The 27,261-nt window shown below is 40.6% G+C and overlaps 1 protein-coding gene across 2 annotated transcripts in view; it reads left to right on the plus strand.

The window, feature by feature from the left end:
* Nucleotides 1-27,261, plus strand: part of COG5 (component of oligomeric golgi complex 5) — a 484,934-nt gene that overhangs the window by 29,893 nt on the left and 427,780 nt on the right. For both annotated transcript variants that reach the window (XM_066272211.1, XM_066272212.1), the window contains exon 6: nucleotides 15,869-15,989. In XM_066272211.1, coding sequence (XP_066128308.1) covers nucleotides 15,869-15,989 — 121 coding nt within the window. The remainder of the gene's footprint in view (nucleotides 1-15,868; nucleotides 15,990-27,261) is intronic.

Here is a 27,261-nt window from a genome sequence, read left to right on the forward strand (position 1 = left end):
TTGTAGGTATTCTTGCTGTGAATTTTATTTTATACATGCAGATTTTCCCCCTTTTTGGGTTATTTTCCTTGGAAATCCAGTAACTAACTTTGCACTTCATTGCAAAATAATTTTTTTTATTCCTCTCATTCCCTTTTTATGTTTTTTAGTGAGACAGACAGACAGCAGGCAGGAAGGGAGAAAGATGAGAAGCATCAACTCATAGTTGCTGCACCTTAGTTATTCATTGATTGCTTTCTCATATGTGCCTTGCCAGGGGTGGACAGGATGGAATCTCCAGCAGAGCCAATGACCCCTTGCTCAAGCCAGTGACTTTGGGCTCAAACCAGTAACCCTGTGCTCAAACTGGTGAGCCCATGCTTAAGCCGGATGAGCCTGCACTCAGCATCCCAGGCCAACACTATCCATTGAGCCAACTCCTTCCTGATCAGGCTCTTTTTTTATGTTTTATTAACATAATCAAGGGCCTGATACTACCCTTTAATTTTTTTCTTTTGTGTGTCTTCTGTTAGCAACACCTTTCTCTTCTCTCTTGGTGTTCTTGTTTATCATTATTCTATCCAAATTGTGTCCTTTCCCCATTATTATTATTTTTTTGCTATTGTTATTTCTTCAGTCTTAGGTTTGATCCATGCCTACTCCCATGTTCTCACCTTTAATAACCTGGTTTATAACATCTAATGTCTGCTATGGGCCAGAACTTTGGGAGTCACAGGTAATCATGGTGCCTTTCCTCAGTTCATTTAACATCATCAAACCTTGCTGTGCTTCAGACACTGGCCTAAGGCTCTAGTGCTGGAGGCATTCTTATGACTGTGGAGTCTTCTCTTAAATAGCTGAATGTAGAGTAGTGGAGATAGGCTGATGATTATAATGCACTATAATAAAGGCAGTAATAGTATTTGTTAACACTAATGAGTACTTACTCTATATGCAGTGCTTAAGCTGCATTATTTATTTATTTATTTTTTACAGGGACAGAGAGAGAGAGAGAGAGTCAGAGAGAGGGATAGATAGGGACAGACAGACAGGAACAGAGAGAGATGAGGAGCATCAATCATCAGTTTTTCATTGCGACACCGTAGTTGTTCATTGATTGCGTTCTCATATGTGCCTTGAACGAGGGCCTTCAGCAGACTGAGTAACCCCTTGCTCGACTCAGCGACCTTGGGTCCAAGCTGGTGAGCTTTTTGCTCAAGCCAGATGAGCCCGTGCTCAAGCTGGCAACCTCGGGGTCTCGAACCTGGGTCCTCCACATCCCAGTCCAACGCTCTATCCACTGCGCCATCGCCTGGTGAGGCTAAGCTGCATTATTTTGTTTATTCCTGATAGTAATCCTAAGAGAGTGTTTTATAAATAAAGACAAAATTCACTTTTAACCTATTTTTGTCTTATATTTGAAGTGCATTTCTTGTAGGCAACATACAGTTGGGTCTTTTCCTACCTCTCTTACAAAACCTGCTTTTCAGTTGGGATGCTTAGACCATTTACATGTAATATGACTGTTGATGTGGCTAGGTTGAAGTCAATCATCTTATCTGGTTTCTCTTTTTCCTCTTTTGTTCTTTATTCCTTTTTACCTCTTTTTCTGCCTTGTTTTCAGTTAATTGAATATTTTTATGATTCCATTTGTTTCCTTTGTTGGCTTATTAGCTATAACTTTTATTTTACTGGTTGCACTAGGATGTATAGTATACATTTTAACTTTTCTGTGTACCTTCTACTGATAATATCTCACTTCACATGTTATGTAAGAATCTAATAGTAGTATCTTTTTATTTCTTCCCTCTCAGCTTTAGTTCTATTATCATACATTTGACTTTTACCTATGTTATAAAGCCTTCTGATATATTTACTAACTTGTTATGTTTTTGTTTAAGCAGTCAGTTAGCTTTTAATAAGTTTTAAGAGAAAATCTTATCTATTTATGTATGCAGTTGCCATGTCCTTCTTTCTTTCTTTTTTTTTAAATACTTTATTGATTTTACAGAGACAAGAGAGAAAGGGGAGCATGGAATGGGAAGTAACAACTCATAGTTGTTTCAGGCTAGTTCTTCATTGCTTGCTTGCGGTATGTGCCTTAACCAGGGAAGCCCAGGGTTTTGAACCGGCAACCTTGGCATTCCAGGCTGAAGGTTTATCCACTGCGCCACCACAGGCCAGGCGCTTCTTTCATTTGTCAGGCGTCCCCAAACTACGGCCTGCGGGCTGCATTCGGCTCCCTGAGGCCATTTATCTGGCCCCACCACCACACTTCTGGGAGGGGCAACTCTTTCATTGGTGGTCAGTGAGAGGAGCACTGTGTGTGGTGGCCCTCCAATGGTCTGAGGGAAGTGAACTGGCTCCCTGTGTAAAAAGTTTGGGGACCCCTGGATTAGATTAATGTGTTTGGGTGGTATCATTTTCCTGTCTTAAGAACTTGTTTTAACATTTCCTATAGTGTCAATCTGCTGTTGATGAATTCTTTCAGCTTTTGTGTATCTAAAAAGTCCTTATTTAATCTTTCATTTTAAAAGCTATTTTGTTGGACATAGAATTCTAGGTTGACTAATTTGTTCCTTTTAGTACCTTAAAGATACTGCTTGACTGTCTTCTCATTTGCATTGTTTCCTTTGAGAAATCTGTTATTATTTTTGTTTCTCTATATAATTTGTTCTTTTTCCCAGTCTGTTTTTAAGATTTCACTTTATCACTGGATTTTAAGCAATTAGATTATAACATGCCTTCATGTAGTTTGTGTGTGAGTGTTGGCTTACAGTTCATTGAGCTTTATATGTGTAGGTTTAACTTTTGTATGAAATATAGAAAATGTGTGGCCATTATATCTCCAAATATTATCCTGTTCCTCTGCTTTTCTCTCCTTTGGGGACTACAATAATTACAAATACACTGTGTGCTATATTCATTCCCCACCCTCAAAGTCTTCTTTTGTCTGTGTGTTTTATTTTGGATAATTTCTATCACTTTGTTTTCAAGTTCACTCATCATTTCTTCTGTACTGTCTAATCTGCCCCTAATCTCATTCAGTTTATTTTTCATTTCGGACATTTTTGTTTTCACCTCTAGAAGTTTGATTGTTTTTGGTCTTCTAAACTTTCCATTTATCTACTTAACTTTTTGAACACATGGAATACTATTAAAATAACTCTTAATGTCTGTGTTAATTTATAAAGTGTGCCAGTCACACCACAGTGTAGTTTTAGAACATTTCCTTCACTTACAGAAGGATCCCTCATGTTCATTTGCCATTGTTTTATTCTGTTTGGGTTGCTGTAAAAGAATACAGCATACTGGTGGCTTATAAATTACAGAAATTTATCTCTCAGAGTTCTTTATCTCTCAGAGTTCTTTTTTTTTTTTATAAATAAATTTTTATTTAAATGGGGTGACATCAATAAATCAGGGTACATATATTCAAAGAAAACATTTTCAGGTTATTTTGTCATTTAGTTCTGTTGCATACCCATCACCCAAAGAGAGATCGTCCTCCGTCACCCTCTATCCAGTTTTCTTTGTACCCCTCCCCCTTCCCCCCCTCCTTCCCTCCCCCCACCCCCCGTAACCACCACACTCCTGTCCATGTCTCTTAGTCTCACTTTCATGTCCCACCAATGTATGGAATCCTGCAGTTCTTGTTTTTTTCTGATTCGCTTATTTCACTCCGCATAATGTTATCAAGATTCCACCAATCTGCTGTAAGTGATCCGATGTCATCATTTCTTCTAGCTGACTAGTATACCATGGTGTATATGTGCCCCATCTTCTTTATCCAGCCTTCTATTTTTTTTTTTTTTTACAGTGATTAAAAGCCTTTAAGCAAACTTTTGGCCAATACAGCAAGAATCCATAAAAGAGTAGTGTCCTTAACATGTTCACCAAGTCCAAGTTGGCCCCATCACAATGTCAACTCCCTGAAAAATGCAACCCAACCACAGTTCAGTCTGTAGGATCTGTCACAGGGAGCAGGAGTCCAGGAAAAGTCCACATCCAGGAAAAGTCCACATGGCACTAGAATTGTTGTCACCATTCTATACTTTGCAGCTTATGTCCAAGTCCCAGCGACCGCTGCTTCTAGCTGGTAATGATTCAGGTAGACTGGAAAAACCATTTGCAGCATGCGTGGACATGGAGCTTCTGTTCTCCTCTGCCTGGAGAGATGAGACCAGGTAGCTTTTCCCTGGAGCTCTGCGACTGTGGCATGGTAAAGAGAACCTTGGGATACATTAAGCTGGGTGGCAAAGGTAGATTCATAATAGAAGTTGGCAAAAGGAGGAAAGAGAGCTCTAAATTAGGAGTAGGTCCCAGCCTGAAATATGAGTGGGGCATTGAGATAGGAGGGATAAAGGAAACACTATATATTAAGAAAAGCAGCAGAACATAGGGCTATCAACACCCACAACAGAGATCTTCGAGGGAAGAATAAAAAACTTGACTATTCAGGCAAAACATAGTTAAGTGGCCCTTGTGCAAATGAGATCAGTTTACCTGCTTCTTGGAACAAATACCCTAGGCTCGTCCACAGTGTCATAGATGGGGCTGATGGTCCTGGGCACCTTCAGCCTTCAGTGGCAAACCCCAGCTTTCTGGGCAAGGTTAGGTCATAGGTGGCTGGAGCAGGGCTGGAAGAGACTGAACCCTCCCTTAGAGGAGCGAGGGGGAAGCCTACCTTCCAATGTCCCTGTTTCCTCACAGCAGAGGCATGTAAGCCTGGCAGGCTTTAGCTCAATGACCTTCCTTTCCACTATTGAAGCAGGACCCAGATGGCATCCTATGAGACCCCTTTGGGGCGTTGGAGCCTTTAAGGGCATATCCTAAAAGCTGGTAGTTCCCCTGATCTCTATTGGGCTTTTTCTGCTTCTAGGTATCTTAAAAGCCATGCTCAGAAGATCTCGTCTCAGAGTTCTTGAGGCTGGAAGTGTGAATCAGGATGCCAGCATGATTGCATCTCTGTAAGGGCTCTCTTCTGGGTTGTAGATAGTCATTTTCTCGTATCCTCACATGGTAGGTATAGTAAGAGAGCTCTCTGGGGTCCATTCATAAAAGAGAATTAATCCCATTCATGAAGATTTCACTCTTATGACCTAATCACCTCACAAAGGCCCCACTTCCTAATAAAATCACATTAAGTATTAGGATTTCAGCATAGTAATTTTAACATTCAGTCCATTTCAGCCTTCAGTCCTTGTTTTCACCCCCAGTCCTAGCTAACCCTACTCTATTTTCTGTCTCTGTGGACTTGTCTTTTCTGGTCATTTCATATAAATGGAACCATATAAAGGATAGTTTTTTTGTGTCTGTCATCTTTCACTTTGCATAATGCCTTTGAGGGTCATCCATGTTACAGAACCCTGGTTGGCAAACTACGGCTCGTGAGCCACATGCGGCTCTTTGGCCCCTTGAGTGTGGCCCTTCCACAAAACACCACGTGCTGGCGCTACCTTGATAAGGAATGTACCTACCTATATAGTTTAATTATAAAAAATTTGGCTCTCAAAAGAAATTTTAATTGTTGTACTGCTGATATTTGGCTCTGTTGACTAATGAGTTTGCCGACTACTATTATAGAATGTCACCAGTAGTTTATTTTTTTTCTTTTAATGCTGAATACTTTTGGATTTTTTGGATGCACCACATTTTTTATTTATTTTTTTCTTTTTTTTTTTCTTTTTTTTTACAGAGACAGAGAGAGAGTCAGAGAGAGGCATAGACAGGGACAGACAGACAGGAATGGAGAGATGAGAAGCATCAATCATCAGTTTTTCGTTGCGCATTGCAACACCTTAATTGTTCATCGATTGCTCTCCCATACATGCCCTGACCGTGGGCCTTCAGCAGACTGAGTAACCCCTTGCTGGAGCCAGCGACCTTGGGCTCAAGCTGGTGAGCTTTTGCTCAAACCAGATGAGCCCGCGCTCAAGCTGATGACCTCGGGGTCTTGAACCTGGGTCTTCCACATCCCAGTCCGACGCTCTATCCACTGCGCCACCACCCAGTCAGGCGGATGCACCACATTTTTTAAAATTCATTCACCAATTGATGGACATGTGGATTCTTTCCAGTTATTGGCTTTTATGAAAGTGCTGCTATGAACATTTGCTTACATGTATTTGTGTGTTCCTAAGTTTTCATTTCTCTTAGGTCAGTGGTTCTCAACCTGTAGGTCACGACCCCAGAGGGGGTCCAACGACCAAAACACGGGTTGCCTAAAGCCATTGGGCCTTTTCTTAGGTAGATTTCTAAAAATAGAATTGCTGGATTGTATGGTAAGTTTGTTTAATTATTGAAGGAATGACTGTGTTGTTTTCCAAAGTGCCTATGCTATTTTACATTTCTACAGAGAGTGAGGGAGCCAAGGTCTGCACATCCTCATGACACTTATTTTCCCTTAATTCTGGCCATTCTGGTAGGTGTGAAGTGTTATTTTGGTATAGCTTCAGTTTACATTTCTTCACCCTTTCAGTAGTGAGTTTTTTTCATGCTTTCTGACCCTGGGAGTGAGTTTAAAAAAAAAAATGAAATTAGTTCCAGTTACAGTTTTATTAACTTAAAGTCATGTTTGTTTGATAACCAATTTATGGAAACAAGAAGAACATACATTTGCCTTTTTTTAGTGTTGCCTTACACATTGTTAAAATAAATCGATCATACTCTGGATGGTCCGGAGGCATAAGGATGTATGTGAGTGTTCATTTTACTCAAAGGGTTAAATGACTAATGACATTGAGCATCTTTCCAGATACTTATTTGTTATTAGCATATCTTCTTTCATCTATTCAATGTATTTATATTTTTTAGCCATTTTATAATTGGGTTATTTATCTTACTGTTGACTTGTAGGAGTTTTTTTTATATATTATGATACTAGTACTTGATCTGATATATCATTTGCAGGATTTTCTCCCAGTGTATGCCCTAGTCTTTTGTGTGTGTGTGTGTGTGTGTGTGTGTGTGTGTGTGTATTTTTCTGAAGCTGGAAACGGGGAATTATATAAGTAAGACTGGTTAAGAAAATATTGGAGTGAAGGAAAAAATCATCCCTAAAACCTTTTTTTTTCTTTCATTATATAGCATATACTTTTGTATGTAGGAGTCTTTTTAGTTTTCAGTGTGATATCAACTTATTTTATCTTTATTATAATATGGAGTGATGACTTATTTTATTGGCTTTATAATTACCCAATAAACAAGTGAATATACCAGAAAGGATGACAACAGCAGCATAAAATGACAGTGTCCCCCTATAAAAACATACAGTGTATCTGACCTGTGGTGGCATAGTGGAAAAGCATCGACTTGGAATGCTGAGGTTGTCAGTTCAATATCCTGGGCTTTCTGGTTAAGGCACAAATGGGAGTTGATGCTTCTTGATCCTCCCCCCCTACCCCCTTCTCTCTCTCTCTTTCTTTCCCATCTTTAAAATGAATAAATAAAAAATCTTAAAAAGAAAAGGGCCACTCCCAGTGAGCCTCCACAAAAAATAATAAATAAATAAATGAATAAATAAAAACATATAGTGCAACTAAGATAGCAAAACCGAAGAACTGGTGCTGGTTTTTGGCCCAACCTTCTAGGAGCCTAGCAACTTTAGTTTCTGGTCTGGGAAAGCACTGTCTGTGAGAAGTCTAAATACCTTGACACCACCATGTTGTGAGGAAGGCCAGCCTGCCATGGGAGATGACAGAGGGAGAAGCACTGAGGCACCAGACATAGGAGTGAGCCTTCTTGTATGACCCAGATGAGCTTTGTTAGCTGAGTTCAGCAGAGTGAGGAATCCCAGGTGATACGACACGGAGCAGTGGAATACTGCTAAATTCCTGACACAGAATTGTGAGAGGTAACAGGTCATTTTAAACCACTAAATTTTGGGCTGTTTTCTTGTGCAGCAATAGAAATTGATACACCAGCCAAACTAATTCTTAAACATAGAGATTGCTATTCATATATTGGAATGTAAGTTCTTATACATTGATGGTTCCTGTGAATCTTTTCTAGGAATCTGATAGTACATTGGGTAAAACTAAAATGACTAGAGAACCATCAAAGTAAGTCTAGTGATACACATTAGAACTAGGACTAAATGATCAATATATAGGAGAGTATATTATGTAATAGTTGTATGTTTCTTATTTTATTTTCAATTACAGTTTACACTCAATATTATTTTGTATTAGTTTCAGGAATACAGCATATTGGTTAGACAATCATCTACTTTACAAAGTGTTCCTTCCTACTTACCTCGCACCATACAGCGTTATTAAAATATTATTGACTCTGTTCTCTATGGTATACTTTATTTTGTAACTAACAATGTATACTTCTTAATTTCTTTACCTTTTTCACCCAATCCCCCAACCCGCCCCTCCCCTCCCCTCTGGCAACCATTAGTCTGTTTTCTGTATCTCTGTCTGTTTCTGTTCTGCTTGTTTGTTTATATTCTTTCTTTCTTCTTTTCCCTTCCTTTCCCTTCCTTTCCCTTCCTTTCCCTTCCTTTCCCTTCTTTCCCTTCCTTTCCCTTCCTTTCCCTTCCTTTCCCTTCCTTTCCCTTCCTTTCCTTTCCTTTCCTTTCCTTTCCTTTCCTTTCCTTTCCTTTCCTTTCCTTTCCTTTCCTTTCCTTTCCTTTCCTTTCCTTTCCTTTCCTTTCCTTTCCTTTCCCTTCCTTTCCTTTCCCTTCCTTTCCCTTCCCTTCCCTTCCCTTCCCTTCCCTTCCCTTCCCTTCCCTTCCCTTCCCTTCCCTTCCCTTCCCTTCCCTTCCCTTCCCTTCCCTTCCCTTCCCTTCCCTTCCCTTCCCTTCCCTTCCCTTCTTTCTTTCTTTCTTTCTTTCTTTCTTTCTTTCTTTCTTTCTTTCTTTCTTTCTTTCTTTCAATTGAGAGCAGGGGAGGCAGAGAGATAGACTCCTGCATGTGCCCTGACTAGGATTCACCCTGCAAACTCTCTGTGGAGTAATGCTCTGCCCATTTTGGACCTTGCTCTGTTGCTCGATAGCTAAGCTATTTTTAGTGCCTGAGGTCATGGAGCCATCCTCGGTGCCCCAACAACTGCTCAAGGCAATTGAGCCATGGCTGTGGGAGGGGGTAAGAGAGAGAAAGAGAGGGGAATGGTAGAGAAGCACATGGTCACTTTTTCTGTGCCAGGCCCACGTTCTACCACTGAGCCAACCATCCAGGGCCTATACTGTTCTTTAGATCAGTGGTCCCCAACCCCTGGGCCGCGGACCAGTACTGGTCCATGGGCCATTTGGTACTGGTCCTGAGAGAAAGAATAAATAGCTTACATTATTTCCGTTTTATTTACATTTAAGTCTGAACGATGTTTTATTTTAAAAAAATGACCAGATTCCCTGTTACATCCGTCTAAGACTCACTCTTGATGCTTGTCTCAGTCACGTGATACATTTATCCGTCCCACCCTAAAGGCCGGTCTGTGAAAATATTTTCTGACATTAAACTGGTCCATGGCCCAAAAAAGATTGGGGACTACTGCTTTAGATTGCACATATAAGTGAAATCATGTAGTATTCGTCTTTCTTTGACTGACTTATTCCACTTTAATTAGCTGTTTCTTTTGACAAAGAAATAAAATTTAATTGTAGAAAACTGTGGGGAGAGCATGTGCAAAACAATTTTTAAAACTATAAATAATGTTTTCTGTATATTGTGCTGCAAAACTAAGGAGTCCTTTTAAATTATTCTAATTCTGTTATCTTATGTGTCTTGAGAGCCAGGAGTCCCTGAGTTGAAAAAATAAGATAGAAGGTTAAGTAAATACCCTGTTCTTGATTTTTAATCGAAAGTTTCAGTATAAACTCATATTTTCTTTTTATTTATTGATTTTTTAGAGAGAGAGTAGTGAGAGAGAGAGACAGAGAGAGAGAGAAGGGGGAGGAGTAGGAAGCATCAACTCCCATATGTGCCTTGACCAGGCAAGCCCAAGGTTTCGAACCGGCGACCTCAGTGTTCCAGGTCGACGCTTTATCCCACTGCGCCACCACAGGTCAGGCCTCATATTTTCTTAAAGTGGTCTATACATTATATATGTATATATTTTTGTACAGATGATATGTATGATGTTAATCTGAGAATTTTTTTTTTTTGGTAATTTTCTGAAGCTGGAAACGGGGAGGCAGTCAGACAGACTCCCGCATGTACCCGACCGGGATCCACCAAGCATGCCCACCGGGGGGTGATGCTCTGCCCATCCTGGGCGCTGCTCTGTCGCGACCAGAGCCACTCCAGCGCCTGAGGCAAAGGCCATAGAGCCATCCCCAGTGCCCGGGCCATCTTTGCTCCAGTGGAGCCTCAGCTGCGGGAGGGGAAGAGAAAGACAGAGAGGAAGGAGAGGGGGAGGGGTGGAGAAGCAGATGGGCGCCTCTCCTATGTGCCCTGGCTGGGAATCGAACCCGGGACTTCCGCACGCCAGGCCGACACTCTACCACTGAGCCAACCGGCCAAGGCAATCTGAGAATTTTTAATGTGGTTTGTGGAATAAAGCAAATGAATATTTGTATGATATTTTAATTCTAACATTTCTTAGCTGTGTTTACAGAAAAGTTCAGGAAATGAGCTAACCTAGTTCTTAGAATGTGGTCTTGACATGCTGTTGACTTCTAAAAGAAACCAGGGCGTCTGACCTGTGGTGGCGCAGTGGATAAAGTGTCAACCTGGAAATGCTGAGGTTGCCGGTTTGAAACCCTGGGCTTGCCTGGTCAAGGCACATATGGGAGTTGATGCTTCCAGCTCCTCCCCACCTTCTCTCTCTGTCTCTCTCTCCTCTCTCTCTCCCTCTCTGTCTCTCTCCCTTTCTCTCTCCTCTCTAAAATGAATAAATAAAATTTTAAAAAAATAAAAAAAAAAAGAAACCAGGGCTTCTTTGATAAATCATTCATTCCAGGTCTAGGGCATGAAATACATAAGGTGATCCTAGAATATTTTTATACCATATACCAAGGAAGCTATCAACAACTACTAACTAGAGGTGTGATGACAAAAAAATTCAGCAGCCAACCTGAAGAGGCTCAAGGCTGACCAACTCTTCCAGTTTTAGAACTGAAAGTTCTGTGTCCCAGGAAACCTCTCAGTCTCCCAAAAATCTGTGTATTTGATCATCTTCAGAGACTCCTATTGGCCAACTGGGACAGTGTGAGCTCTATAAGGATAAGAGCTACAGTGGATTGGCTTCCTTTATTATGCTTATATCTGTGAGTTCATAGTGATGTGATAGCCAAAATAAAACCAACTAATTGTTTAACTTTGGTGGATATTAAAAAAGCAGTTTATTGTATTTTTTGTGACAGAGACAGAGAGAGGGACAGATGGGGATTGACAGGAAGGGAGAAAAGAGAAGCATCAATTCTTTGTTGCGGTTCTTTGTTGCAGCTTCTTAGTTGTTGTTCATTGATTGCTTTCTCATATGTGCCTTGACGGGGGCTGGGGGGTACAGCAGAGCGAATGACCCCTTGCTCAAGCCAGTGACCTTTGGGCTCACGCCAGCAACCATGGGGTCATTATCTATGATTGCATACTCAAAGCAGTGACCCCACGCTCAAGCTGGTGACCCCGTGCTCAAGCCAGATGAGCCTGCACTCAAGCCAGCAACCTCAGGGTTTAGAACCTGGGTCCTCTGCATCCCAGTCTCACTCTATGCACTGTGCCACCGCCTGGTCAGGCAAGAAAACAGTTTTTCTTTTTTCTTTTTTTCTTTTTCTTTTTTTTTTGTATTTTTCTGAAGCTGGAAACGGGGAGAGACAGTCAGACAGACTCCCGCATGCGCCCGACCGGGATCCACCCGGCACACCACCAGGGGCAACGCTCTGCCCACCAGGGGGTGATGCTCTGCCCCTCCGGGGCATCGCTCTGCCACGACCAGAGCCACTCTAGCGCCTGGGGCAGAGGCCAAGGAGCCATCCCCAGCGCCCGGGCCATCCTTGCTCCAATGGAGCCTTGGCTGCGGGAGGGGAAGAGAGAGACAGAGAGGAAGGAGGGGGTGGGGGTGGAGAAGCAAATGGGCGCTTCTCCTATGTGCCCTGGCCGGGAATTGAACCCAGGTCCCCCGCGTGCCAGGCCGACGCTCTACCACTGAGCCAACCTGCCAGGGCCAACAGTTTTTCTTTTTGAAAATTGATAAACCATGGGAAAGAATCAAGTATTTATTTTTACTTTTCTTTATGAACCACACTACTGGCTAAACAAATAGTAGATGAGTTAAAGTTTCTTTTAATAGAGAAATTTTATTTATTTATTTTTTTTTTTCCATTTTTCTGAAGCTGGAAACAGGGAGAGACAGTCAGACAGACTCCCGCATGCGCCCGACCGGGATCCACCCGGCACGCCCACCAGGGGCGACGCTCTGCCCACCAGGGGGCGATGCTCTGCCCATCCTGGGCGTCGCCATATTGCGACCAGAGCCACTCTAGCGCCTGAGGCAGAGGCCACAGAGCCATCCCCAGCGCCCGGGCCATCTTTGCTCCAATGGAGCCTTGGCTGCGGGAGGGGAAGAGAGAGACAGAGAGGAAAGCGCGGCGGAGGGGTGGAGAAGCAAATGGGCGCTTCTCCTGTGTGCCCTGGCCGGGAATCGAACCCGGGTCCTCTGCACGCTAGGCCGACGCTCTACCGCTGAGCCAACCGGCCAGGGCTTAATAGAGAAATTTTATATGCTAGGAAATAAAGACAAAATGACAGAATTGGAGTGTCGCCATTTGCAGTCACCATTTTAGTGGATATTGACATTCAGTTTCAGTGGCTGCTAACAGCAGAAAAAGAGAGGAAATCATACATGTATTATAAGTATACACCACCAGCTAATGAGTAATCTTGCCAAATATATTCCACCTGATTCTGAAACTGCCTACATCCTACAAGAAATGTAGAACACAGTGGAGTATGTTAAACTACATTGTGGGGTTGCAATCAAGAAAATTCAGCTTGTGGGAAACTGTATAAAACAGGTGATTCAGTATATTCAACAGATTGTAAAGATAAAAAGAGATGGTGACTGAACCTGTATAGAATGAAAAGGGAAAAATTAACCTATCCCAATTATGTATATACATTTCAGTGATAAAACCATACATAAAAGTGAGGAGGTTGTTAGCACAAAAGACAGAATAGCGGTTTCTTTTGGTTGGGATGGGAAGGCGAGGGGGATGGATGATGGGTGTTGAGATTGGCTGAGGGTTACATTGGAGAGCTGACATGTTCTTCCTCCTGATCTGTATGGTGGTTCCAGGTTTATTTAGCTACATTTTCTGTATGTTATTTGTATTTTTAGTATCTTTATCTATCTGTATATTTGTTGGTTTGTTCTATTCAGTGAGAGGAAGGGAGGCAGAGACACACTCCTTTATGAGTCCTGACTAGAATCCCCTGGCAAGCCCACTAGGGGGCAATGCTTTGCCCATCTGGGGCATTGCTCCATTGCTCAGCAAACGAGTTCTTTGTAGCACCTGAGGCGGAAACCATGGAGCCATCCTCAGTGCCCACAGCCACTTGCTCCAATTGAGCTATGGTTTTAGGAGGGAAATAGAAAAGCAAGAGGGGGAGGGGTGGAGAAGCAGATGGGTGCTTCTCCTGTGTGCCCTGACTGTGAATTGAACCCAGGACATCTACATGCTGGGCCAATGCTCTACCGCTGAGCAAACCAGCCAGGGCCATATATTTAAAGACTTGATTTATTTAGAGCAATTTTAGTTTAACAGCAAAATTGAAAGGTAAATGCAGAGAATCCCCATATATCCCCTGCCCCAACATGTGAATACCTTCCCCCTTAATCAACTCTCTACAGTAGTACATATATTTTGTTTGTTTGTGTGTGTGTGTGTGTGTGTGTGTGAGAGAGAGAGAGAGAGAGAGAGAGAGAGATAGAAACAGAGAGAGAGGGAGAGATAGGGACAGACAGACAGGAAGGGAGAGTGATGAGAAACATCATTTCTTCATTGCGGCTCCTTAGTTGTTCATTGATTGCTTTCTCATATGTGCCTTGACTGAGGGGGGGACTACAGCAGAGTGAGTGACCCCCTTGCTTGAGCCAGCGACCTGTGCTTAAGCTGGTGAGGTTTGTTCAAACCAAATGAGCCTGCACTCAAGCTGGCGACCTCGGGGTCTTGAACCTGGGTCCTCTGAGTCCCAATCCAATGCTCTATCCACTGTGCCACCCCACTGCCTAGTTAGGCAGTACATACATTTTTTACAATTAATTATTCACTTAAAAGTCCCCAGTTTACATTAGGGTTCAATCTTGGTATACATTTTTTTTTTTCCGAAGCTGGAAACGGGGATAGACAGTCAGACAGACTCCCACATGCGCTCGACCGGGATCCACCCGGCACGCCCACCAGGGGGCGACGCTCTGCCCACCAGGGGGCTATGCTCTGCCCCTCCCGGGCGTCGCTCTGTCAGGACCAGAGCCACTCTAGCGCCTGGGGGCCTGGGGCAGAGGCCATGGAGCCATCCCCAGCACCCGGACCATCTTTGCTCCAATGGAGCCTCGCTGCGGGAGGGGAAGAGAGAGACAGAGAGGAAGGAGAGGGGTAGGGGTGGAGAAGCAGATGGGCACCTCTCCTGTGTGCCCTGGCTGGGAATCGAACCCGGGACTTCTGCACGCCAGGCCGACGCTCTACCACTGAGTCAACTGGCCAGGGCAATCTTGGTATACATTTTATGGGTTTACATAAAAGCGTAATGACATGTATCTATCAATATAGTGTCATACAGACTATTTTCAGTGCTCTAAAATCCTCTGTTCTCTGCTTCTTCGTCCTCAAACACTTGACAACCACTGATCTTTGTTTATCTCAATAGTTTTGGCTTTTCCAGAATGTTATATAGTTGGAATCATATACTAGGTAGCCTTTTCAGATTGGCTTCTCTTACTTAGTCATATGCATTTAAGGTTTCTCTGTGTTTTTTCATAGCTTGGTAGCTTATTCCTTTTTAGTGTTGAATATGTTTGTATTTACTTGATAATAAAAATCTAAAATAAAGATAAGGAAGGAAAGGAAATGGATTGGAGTGGAGGCCACTATGTTAGGAACTAGATTAGGAAATGGGGAGAGGTGATGCCTTATAGATGATCTAAGACTTATTGACTGAGGATTTTATGAAATGCTATTCTGAGAATATTCAACATAATAAACCAGTGAAGCTTATTAAAAAGGAGGTTGGAGTGCTGAAAACTGTTTCTAACAGGCTAAATCTGGCAGGATGGATTTCAGTAAGTGACTAGAGAGCTAGTCAAGAGACCATTTGATTAAAGTGAAGGTGATAAAGATTTGGATTAGGGTGATGCTTGTAGGAATAGGGGCAAAATAATTGTTGTGTTATGCAGCAGCAGAATAGTCAATAAGACTTAGTGACAGATTAAGTATGGTTAAAAGTAAAAGCATTAGAAATAAGCTCAAAGATTTTTTTTTTTTTTTAATTTTGAAGCTGGAAACGGGGAGAGACAGACAGACTCCCACATGCGCCCAACTGGGATCCACCCGGCACGCCTACCAGGGGCGAGGCTCTGCCCACCAGGGGGCGATGCTCTGCCCCTCCGGGGCGTTGCTCTGCCGTGACCAGAGCCACTCTAGAGCCTGGGGCAGAGGCCAAGGAGCCATCCCCAGCGCCCGGGCCATCTTTGCTCTAATGGAGCCTTGGCTGCTGGAGGGGAAGAGAGAGACAGAGAGGAAGGGGGGGGGTGGAGAAGCAAATGGGTGCTTCTCCTATGTGCCCTGGCTGGGAATCGAACCCGGGTCCCCCGCACTAAAATGATACTTTTTAAGATTTGTGATTATTTATATTTCTGATGAGTGGAATACAAAAAAGACAATGAATCTGCAGCATCTGGAAAGAATGGACAGATTTACATGTTTAATGTTGTGGTATTTGTACAGGTTGCTTGTGATTTGCTTCGGAGAATTATTCGCATCTTACATCTCAGTAAGAGACTCCAAGGACAGCTACAAGGGGGAAGTAGAGAGATAACAAAAGCCGCCCAGAGTCTTAATGAGCTTGGTAAGTCCTTCTTGATTACAAAGTTAGAGTTTTAAATTTTTTTTCAGCTGCTTGATTTGTTGACCTTTGTTACATTTATTACCATTAACAAATATTGAGCTAACTTATTTAATAATTTGCTGTTTACAACATTGTCAGTTGTCAAAAAAGGGTGAGTAAAATTAGTTTGATTTTTTAGGAATGCAGTTTATTTTAAAAACTATCATATAGTATAATTGGCCTTTTAAAAGTACAGATCTGTGAATTTTATTTTTATTTTTTTCCAAATTATAAGAGAAAGTGTATTTAGAAAGTCACAGAGGTAGAAGAAGTGAGCCATAGAAGACATGGGCTCAGGAAACAAGTCACAGCAGAAGAAGGGCCATTGGAGTTTAGGAGGGAGAGGGAGAGGGAGAGGAAGATGGAGATAGGTCCAGGAGCCTTGAGAGAGGAAACAGGGAGAAGAGGTTCCAGTGAGCTGGGAGAGGTCCAGAGCACACCCTAAGGAAAGAAGGAGGTGGGCAAAGATGCAGAGATGCTCCACAGAGAGAGAGCCTCCTAGACCTGTGAATTTTAACATCATGCATAGATTCATGTAATCTCCAGCACAGTCATGATACAGGATCTCTCCATTGCCTTAAAAATTCCCTCAGGGATATCTTTTATAATAATGCCTAACCACCCCTACACCTGACCCTTAACCCTGGCAACCACCCTTCAGTTCTGCATCATTGTAGTTTTGTGTATTAGACAATGTCACTTAAATGCAATTATAAAGTATTTAACCTTGTAAGGCTCACTTCTTGTATTCAGGATAATACCTTTGAGAATTATCCAGGTTTTTGTATATACCATAGTTTGTTACTTTGTGTTTGTTGGAATACCATTGTATGGTTGTACTACTATTTATTGATTCTCTGGTTGAAGGTAATTTGTGTTGTTTTCAGATTTTGGTGATTGTGAATAGAGCTACTGTAAGTAAACATTAGTGTACAGGTTTTTATGTGAACTTAAGTTTTCATTTCTCTAGGAGAAGTACTGTTTTTAGGTGACAAATTCCGTATTGTCATTATGCATAGAAGATTTATTGAATTCATTTCTTCATTTGTTCCTTATTTTCTCAAACATTTAGATTAGACTGTTGACATTCAGAAGTTTCACATTTATGGTTTTGGCTATTAATATGCTACAAGGTACATGATGGAGCAGTTCATAAATTTTCACGCAAATTTTTGAATAGCTATTGAGTGCTCATAGAACTACCTAACACTTGCATTTTAATGAGTATTCGTAGTTTTATTTTCAGTAGGTACTCAGTAATTTTTCTGAAGTGGATGTGTTTAGTAGTATTTATACCTTGTAGGTTCAAAAGGTCTTTTATCTACCTCAAATATCAAGATTCCACTTAGACTTTGTGGTATGCTTTGAAAGTAGTTATGCCAAAATAATGTCAGAGAGATGTCTACTGTATTTTTTTGAAATTTTCTGTCTTTGATATTTCAGTTACATAGTCATGCTGTAATGCTTATTTCATATTTTTAAGGAAATGTAATATACTTCACAAATCACACTTCAGTACCTTTCAATTTATAATGCTTAAACATATTACTTAGGTGCATCATTGGGAATATATCTAACTTGTGATTTGTAATGCTTGGAATATATTGTATAAAAGGTTAGGTTTTTTTTGTTGGTATTTTTTTGTATTTTTCTGAAGTTGGAAACGGGGAGGCAGTCAGACAGACTCCCACATGCGCCTGACCGGGATCCACCCGGCATGCCCACCAGGGGGTGATATTCTGCCCATCTACGGCGCTGCTCCGCTGCAACCAGAGCCATTCTAGTGCCTGAGGCAGAGGCCACAGAGCCATCCTCAGCACCCGGGCCAGCTTTGCTCCAATGGAGCCTTGGCTGTGGGAGGGGAAGAGAGAGACAGAGAGGAAGGAGAGGGGGAGGGGTGGAGCAGATGGGCCCTTCTCCTATGTACCCTGGGCAGGAATCGAACCTGGGACTCCTGCACGCCAGGCCGACGCTCTACCACTAAGCCAACTGGCCAGGGCCAAAAAGTTAGATTTTAGCAGTGAGTAATGATTGCTTTTTTAGACTGTGTGCTAAAAAGTAGTAGTATAAAAATCCTAGCCTCTCCTGTGGTGGCGCAGTGAGTAAAAGTGTCGACCCGGAATGCTGGTGTTGCTGGTTCAAAAACCTGGGCTTCCTTGGTCAAAGCGCATATGGGAGTTGATGCTTTCTGTTTCTCCCTTCCTCCTCTCTCTCTCTCTCTGTCTCTAAGAAGAATAAAAAAATATTTTTAAAAATTCTAGTATTAGCAGTTATTTTTTGCTTTATCAAATTTAATTTCTGTACTACAAAAAAATCTGTAGGATAATAGAATCAGTAAAATCAGATACAGATTATTTCAAAGTTCACTATATGTATTTGTTGTCATTAATACTTTCATAATAAAAACTTGTTAGATTTTTATTATGATTATCTGTTCTAGAAACGGTAGGTTCTGTAATGCAAAATACTGATGTCTTTTTTTTAATCTAATAAATTTATTCTGGAAAAAGTCACTGAATTGAGTATCTTTCCACCTTATTGTCATTCTTTAAGATAAATAGTCTTTCAACATTAAATAACTTTATTTTTAAATTTTATTTTTATTTTAACTTATTGTGTTTACATAGATTTCAGTGTATCCCCGAATGCATCCTCCCTCCCCAGTGTTCCCTTCAACATCCCCCTTGCCATCCTCCCTGCAACGCTCACCCCCTTCCCTCCAGGACTTTCTTTTCTGTTCTCTATAATGCTGTGTTATGTGTATATAATTTCACTAATCCCTTTCCCTCCTCTGATCCCATCCTCTCATCCCCTTTCCCTCTGACCGGTTTCCCTCTGGTCCCTTTGATCCTGCCTCTGCCTCTATTCTGTTCCTCAGTTCACATTGTTCATTGGATTCCTCAAATGAGTGACTTCATGATATTTTTCTTGCTCTGCCTGGCTTATTTCACTTAACATAATAGTTTCCAGGTCCATCCATGTTCTCACAAAAGATAAGATTTCCTTCTTTTTCATGGCCCCATAGTATTCCATTGTGTATATGTTCCATAGCTTTTTAATCCACTTGTCCATTGATGGACACTTGGGCTGTTTCCAGATCTTGGCTATTGTAAACAATGCTGCAATAAACATGGGGGTGCATTTCTCCTTTTGAATCAATGAGTTAGTATTCATAGGATATATTCCTAAAAGTGGGATAGCTGGGTCAAAAGGCAGTTCGATTTTCAATTTTTTGAGGAATCTCCATACTGTTTTCCACAGTGGCTGCATCAGTCTGCATTCCCACCAGCAGTGCAGGAGGGTTCCCTTTCCTCCACATCCTTCTCTAGCACTTATTCTGTGTTGTTTTGTTAATGAGCGCCATTCTGACTGGTGTGAGGTGGTATCTCATTGTGGTTTTATTTTGCATTTCTCTTATGATTAATGATGTTGAGCATTTTTTCATATGCCTATTGTCCATCTGTATGTCCTCTTTGGAGAAGTGTCTCTTCATTTCTTTTCCCCATTTTTTGATTGGATTGTTTGTCTTCCTGGTGTTGAGTTTTACAAGTTCTTTATAAATTTTGGTTATTAACCCCTTATGAGACATATTGTCGAATATATTCTCCCATTGTGTGGTTTGTCTTTTTATTCTGTTCATATTGTTTTTAGCTGTGCAAAAGCTTTTTAGTTTGATATAGTCCCATTTGTTTATCTTGTCTTTTATTTCACTTCCCTGTGGAGATAAATCAGCAAATATATTGCTGCGAGAGATGTCGGTGAGCTTACTGCCTATGTTTTCTTCTAAGATGCTTATGGTTTCACAAATTACATTTAAGTCTTTTATCCATTTTGAGTTTATTTTTGTGAATGGTGTAAGTTGTTGATCTAGTTTCATTTTTTTGCAGGTAGCTGTTTAATTTTCCCAACACCATTTGTTAAAGAGACTATCTTTACTCCATTGTATGCTAATACCTCCCTTGTCAAATATCAGTTGTCCATAAAGGTGTGGGTTTATTTCTGGATTCTCTGTTCTGTTCCATTAATCTATATGCCTGTTCTTATGCCAGTACCAAGCTGTTTTGAGTACAATGGCCTTGTAGTATAACTTGATATCAGGAAGTGTGATACCACCCACTTTATTCTTCTTTTTCAAGATTGCTGAAGCTATTCGTGTTCTTTTTTGGTTCCATAAAAATTTTTGAAATATGTGTTCTATATCTTTGAAATATGCCATTGGTATTTTAATTGGTATTGCATTGAATTTATAGATTGCTCTGTGTAATATAGACATTTTAATGTTTATTCTTCCTATCCATGTACACGGTATATGCTTCCACTTATTTGTATCTTTCTTGATTTCTTTTATCAATGTTTTATAATTTTCTGAGTACAAGTCTTTAATCTCCTTGGTTAAATTTACTCCTAGGTGCTTAAATTTTTTGGTTGCAGTAGTGAAGGGGATTGTTTTCTTAATTTCTCTTTCAGACAGATCGTTGTTGGTGTATAAAAATGCCTCTGATTTCTGAATATTAATTTTATATCCTGCCACCTTGCTGAATTCATTTATCAGGTCCAGTAGGTTTTTGATTGAGACTTTAGGGTTTTCTATGTACAGTGTCATTTCATCAACCAATACTGATAGTTTTACTTCTTCTTTTCTAATGTGGATGTCTTTTATTTCTTCTTCCTGTCTGATTGCTGTGGCTAGGACTTCCAGAACTATGTTGAATAAGAGTGGTGAAAGGTGGCAACCCTGCCTTGTTCCTGATCTTAAGAAGATTAATTTTAATTTTTGCCCATTGAGTATGATATTGGCTGTGGGTTTGTCATAGATGGCCTTTATCATGTGGAGGTATGTTCCCTGTAGTCTCGCTTTGCTGAGAATTTTGACCATAAATGGGTGCTGTATTTTATCAAATGCTTTTTCTGCGTTTATTGATATTATCATGAGGTTTTTCTCCTTCCTTTTGTTTATGTGATGGATCACATTGATTGATATGTGAATATTTTACCAGCCTTGCTTCCCCAGAATACATCCCACTTGATCATGATGTATGATTTTTTTCATGTATTGCTGGATCTGGTTTGCTAATATTTTGTTGAGGATTTTAGCATCTAAATTTATCAGGGATATTGGCCTATAATTTTCTTTCTTTGTATTGTATTTGCCTAGTTTTGGAATCAGAATTATGTTACCTCATAAAAGGAGCTTGGAAGTTTTCCCTCCTCTTGAATTTTTTGAAATAGCTTGAGAAGGGTAGGAGTTAGTTCTTCTTTGAATATTTTGTAGAATTTGCCTTGTGAAGCCATCTGGCCCAGGGCTTTTTTTTGTTGGGAGTTTTATGATAACTGTTTCAATCTCATTTGATGAAATTGGTCTGTTTAGGTTTTCTGATTCCTCCAGATTGACTTATGAAAGATTATGTTTCAAGGAATTTGTCCATTTTACCTACGTTGTCTAATTTTTTGGCATACTATTCTTCATAATATTTTCTTACAATCCTTTATATTTCTGCTGTATCAGTTGTTACTTCTTTACTCTCATTTCTAATTTTATTTATTTGAGTCCTCTCTTTTTCTTGGTGAGTCTGGTTAAAGGTTCATCAATCTTATTTACCTTTTCAAAGAACCAGCTCTTGGTTTCATTGATCTTCTGTATTGATTTTTTTAGCCTCTAGGTCATTTATTTCCTTTCTGATCTTATTATTTCCTTCCTTCTTTTCCCTCTGGGCTTTACTTGCTGATCTTTTTCTAGTTCTTTTAGTTGCAGGGTTAAGGTGTTTATTTGAGCTTTTTCTAGCTTCTTGAGGTATGCGTGTAATGCTATGAACTTCCCTCTCAGAACTGCTTTTGATGTTTTCCATAAATTTTGAGTTGTATGCTCATTTTTATTTGTTTCAAGGAATTTTTTTATTTCTTCCTTGATCTCATTGTTGACCCATTTGTTATTTAATAACATGCTGTTTATTTTCTATGTATTTGAGTGTTTTTCAGTTTTTCTATTGTAGTTGATTTCTAGTTTCATGCCATTGTGATGAGAGAAGATGCTTGGTGTGATTTCAGTCTTCTTAATTTTGTTGAGACTCATTTTATGCCCTAACAAATGGTCTATCCTAGAGAATGTACCATGAGCACTTGAAAAGAATGTATATTCTGCTGCTTTAGGGTGAAAGATATCTGAAGATATCTATTAAATTCAGTTGATCTAGTGTGTCCCTTAATTCTGCTGTTTCTTTGTTAATTTTCTTTCTTGAGGATCTATCCAGTGATGTTAATGGGGTATTGAAGTCCCCTACTATTATTGTATTACTATTGATCTCACTATGTATGTCCATCATAGTCTGTCTGCTTTATATATTTAGGTGTTCCTATATTAGATGCATAGATATTTATAATGGTTATCTTTTTCCTTTGGATTGCTCCCTTTATCATTATGTAGTGACCTTCTTTATCCCTTACTATAGTCTTTGTTTTAAAATCTATTTTGTCATATATGAGTATTGCTACCCCAGCTTTTTTTTCATTTCCATTTGCATTAGATATTTTTTTTTCCATCCTTTTATTTTCAGTCTATGTGTATCTTTTGTCTTTCGGTGGGTCTCTTGTAGAGAACTTATGTACAGGTCCTGTTTTGTTATCCATGCAACTACCCTATGTCTTTTGATTGGATCATTTAATCCATTTAAGGTTATTATTGATATGTAGTTGTTTATTGCCATTTTATTCTTTAAATCTACATTTTTTTTACTACATTTCCCCCACACACACACTTTGTTCTGTTTACAGCAGGCGCCTTAACATTTCTTGCAGCATTGGTTTGGTTGTAATGAATTCCTTGAGGGTTTTTTTTTTTTTTTTGGTCTGGCAAGCTTTTTATTTCTCCTTCAATTTTAAACAATAACCTTGCTGGATAAAGAAATCTTTGGCTGTAGGCTCTTATTCTGCATTACTTTGAATATTTCTTGCTATTCCCTTGTGGCCTCCGGTGTTTCTGTTGAAAAGTTGAATGTCATCCTTATGGGGGGCTTCTTTGTAGGTGATTGTCTGCTTTTCTCTTGCAGCTTTTAGTATTCTTTCTTTATCTCTTGGCTTTGGTATTTTTATTATGATGTGTATTGGTGTAGATCTCTTTGGATTCTTTTTAAATGGGGTTCTCTGTGCTTCTTTAACCTTTGTGATTCTTTCCTGCATCAATTTAGGGAAATTTTCAGCCAAGATTTCTTCAGTGTGGTTCTCTATCCTTTGTTCTTTCTGTTCTTTTTCAGGGACCGCTATTATGTGGATATTGTTTCTCTTCTTCTTGTCACAGAGCTCTCTTAGAGGTTTCTCCGACTTTTTGATCCTCTTTTCTTTTTGCTGTTCTTCTTCTGTGCTTTCTCTTATCTTTTTCTCTAAATCGCTGATTTGGTCCTGTGCTTCATCTAGCCTGCTTTTAATTCTTTCTGGTGTAGTCTTCATTTCTGATATTGTGTTTTTCATTTCTGTCTGGTTCTTTTTTATTATTTCAGTGTCCTTTTTTTTTTTTTTTTTTTTTTAAATTTCAAGATCTAATTTTCTTTATTTAACAATTCATGAATAGAACAGCATCCCACCCAGCATAGAAAGGGGCTGTCTCAGTGTCCTTTTTGATGCTTACACTTTCTTTAGGTGCTCATTAAGTCTATTTATTGTAGCTTTGAGATCCTTAAGTATCCTAACAATCATTATTTTAAGCTCTGTATCCTGTAATTTGATTTCTTCCATTTCATCCAGTTCTTTTTCTGGAGATTTTTTTTGTTGATTCATATGGCTTATGTTCCTCTGTCTTCCCATTGTTTCTGTGTGTGGTTTGCAGGCTTTTTAGACTTGTGAGTCTGACATTGGTTTATTTAATTTGGCTTCTTTTTCAGGCCTTTATTTCCTTTGCCTCTGCTGGATGCTTGGATTTAATTTTCCTTAACTAGTAGAGCTGCTTTAAAGTCTTCATTTGCCTGCTGTCTGTTTGCTTAACCCATCAGGGAGCTTCTGTTTACTGATCTCAGCATAGGGCTTAGTTGAAACTGTATCTAGGAATGTGTTGGGTGTGACCTCTGAGAGTCTGAACCTGTGTTCTGCCAGTTACTCTCTGGGGGTGAGGCGCAATCTCAGTATGAAGGAGGAGATGCAGCTCAAGTCTCTCTGGAAACCTGATTCACTGCCCCTCCCCCTTACTTTCTCCTTTCTAAAGTGTCTTTCCTGCTGATTGGAGCTGAAGAGCTTTTTGTCGGTGGGACACTTGGTTCCACTTTAGGCTTGTCCTGGGCAGAAGGATTGACCCCTCCCCTAGCTATGGCCGCCGCTGCACTGGAGAATGAGTCAGCTTAGCTCAGGTCAGCCCAGGCACTCCTCTCCTCACTTTCCTCATGCAAGACCAGTCAGGCCTCTCAGACCTCTCAGACCTCCATGCCCCTGGAGCCCTAGGCAAGTGTCTGTGAGCTATATTTTCTTCTCTGTCCCTTTAAGGCTTGTCAGCCACTTCCCATAGACAGAACTTTTGCTTTTCTCCCCACTCAATGCTGTCTGGCTGTCTCCTCCAGTTCCTGGGTTTGTACACTGGGTCGCCAGTTCTGAGATTGAGGCCCCTTGTGTTTTAAGATACCAAAAAGCTTCAAAATTAATATTGATATTCTAGGAGGAAAAGGTCAGGCTTTCCTGTCCTTTCTTTGGGAAATGGAGGAAAAAGAATATAGAATTCTCTTGAATTACAAGGACAACTAAGGTCATTTGGTTTTAAGTTCTCTGAAAGGATTAAGGTTATTTTATTTTTCAGTTACACTTGATATACAATATTGTACTAGTTTCACGTGTACACCCCAGTGATTAAACCTTAGATTGCTTACTAAAGTGATCGTCCCGATAAATCTTGTACCCACTGACACCATACATAGTTATTAGAATATTATTGACTGTATTCCCCATGCTGTACTTTACATCCTGAAGACTATTCTGTCTCAACCAATTTGTACTTCTAATTCCTTTCCCTTTTTCACCCATCCCCTCCAACTCCCTTTCCATCTGATAACCATCAAAATGTTATCTGTATCTATTAGACTGTTTCTGTTCTACTTGTTTTTTATAGTGTTTTCTAGATTGAATTGTTGATAGGTATGTATTTATTGCCATTTTGTTGTTCATATATATTTTTGAATTTTTATTGATTTTAAAGAGAGAGGAAGGGAGAAAAAGAGAGAAACATTGATTTATTGTTCCACTTATTTATTTATTTTTTGTATTTTTCTGAAGCTGAAAATGGGGAGAGACAGTCAGACAGACTCCTGCATGCCCCCAACCGGGATCCACCCGGCACGCCCACCAGGGGCTACGCTCTGCCCACCAGGGGGCAATGCTCTGCCCCTCCGGGGCGTAGCTCTGCCGCGACCAGAGCCACTCCAGCGCCTGGGGCAGAGGCCAAGGAGCCATCCCCAGCGCCCGGGCCATCTTTGCTCCAATGGAGCCTTGGCTGCGGGAGGGGAAGAGAGAGACAGAGAGGAAGGAGGGGGGTGAAGAATCAAATGGGCGCCTCTCCTATGTGCCCTGGCCGAGAATTGAACCCGGGTCCCCCGCACACCAGGCCAACGCTCCACTGCTGAGCCAACCGGCCAGGGCCCCACTTATTTATGATGATTGGTGTATTCTTGTACGTGCCCTGCCTGGGGATTGTACTTGCAACCCTGGTATATCGGGATGACACTCTAACCAACTGAGCTACCCAACCAGGGCTATTCATGTTTTCTTCTTCTTAAAGATGACCCTTTAACATTTCATGTAATACCAGTTTGATGGTGATGAACTCCTTTAGTTTTTCTGTTGTCTGGGAAGTTCTTTATATGTCCTTCACTTCTCAATGATAGCTTTACTGGGTAGGGTAATCTTGGTTGTAGGTACTTGCTTTTCATCACTTTGAATATTTTTTGCCTATCCCTTCTGGCCTGCAATATTTCTGTTTAGAAATCAGCTGACAGTCTTATAATGGGCACTCTCTTATAGGTAATTATCTGCTTTTCACTTGCTGCATTTTTTTTTTTTTTTTTTAACAGAGACAGAGAGTCAGAGAGCGGGATACACAGGGACAGACAGACAGGAATGGAGAGATGAGAAGCATCAATCATTAGTTTTTCGTTTTGACACCTTAATTGTTTATTGATTGCTTTCTCATATATGCCTGCATCAATCATTAGTTTTTCATTGTGACACCTTAGTTGTTTATTGATTGCTTTCTCATATATGCCTTGACCGCAGGCCTTCAGCAGACCGAGTTACCCCTTGCTTGAGCCAGTGACCTTGGGTCCAAGCTTTTGAGCTTTTGCGCAAATCAGATGAGCCCACACTTAAGCTGGCGACCTTGGGGTCTCGAACCTGGGTCCTTCCGCATCTCAGTCCGACGCTCTATCCACTGCGCCACCGCCTGGTCAGGCTTCTCTTGCTGCTTTTAAGATTCTTTTTTTTGGAGTGACGTCACTGAAATGGCGCCGTGAGCAGCGCGTCCGACAGATCTCCCCAAAATCTCAACAAATTTATCAACTAGAAACAGAAAAATTTATCCTCGGAGCATTCCAGAGTTCCACACAAACTGAAAACGAAAGGACTGTTATCACTTGAATCTGAGAGACGAGGGTGTGGAGGAAGCTAACTACCGCAGGGACGTTCATTCAAGCCGCAGAGGGAGTGCGCCTGTGTGCTATCAACAAGACCACCCTCAGATGCCAATAAGAAAGAGGAAATCGAATATTATGGATACAAAAGATAGAGAGGTAACACAAATAGATGTGGAGAAATCTATGGAGAAAAGACTTAACATATTGGAAGCCTTGGAGCTAAATTACAGAGAATTTAAAATAGAAATCTTAAAAGTACTCAGAGATATACAAGAAAACACAGAAAAGCAATTTAGAGAGATCAGAAAACAATTCAATGAACACAAAGAATATATTACCAAGGAAATTGAAACTATAAAAACAAATCAAACAGAAATGAAAAACTCAATTCACGAGCTGAAAAACGAGGTAACAAGCTTAGCTAACAGAACAGCCCAGATAGAAGATAGGATTAGTGAAATAGAAGACAAGCAACTTGAGGCACAACAGAGAGAAGAAAGAGACTCAAAAAAAAAAAAAAACGAGAAAGCCCTATAGGAATTGTCTGACTCCATCAGAAAGAATAACATAAGAATAATAGGTATATCAGAGGGAGAAGAGAAAGAAAATGGAATGGAGAATATACTCAAGCAAATAAT

The sequence above is a fragment of the Saccopteryx bilineata genome, chromosome 4 (genome assembly GCF_036850765.1).
Source record: "Saccopteryx bilineata isolate mSacBil1 chromosome 4, mSacBil1_pri_phased_curated, whole genome shotgun sequence".
NCBI lineage: Eukaryota > Metazoa > Chordata > Mammalia > Chiroptera > Emballonuridae > Saccopteryx > Saccopteryx bilineata.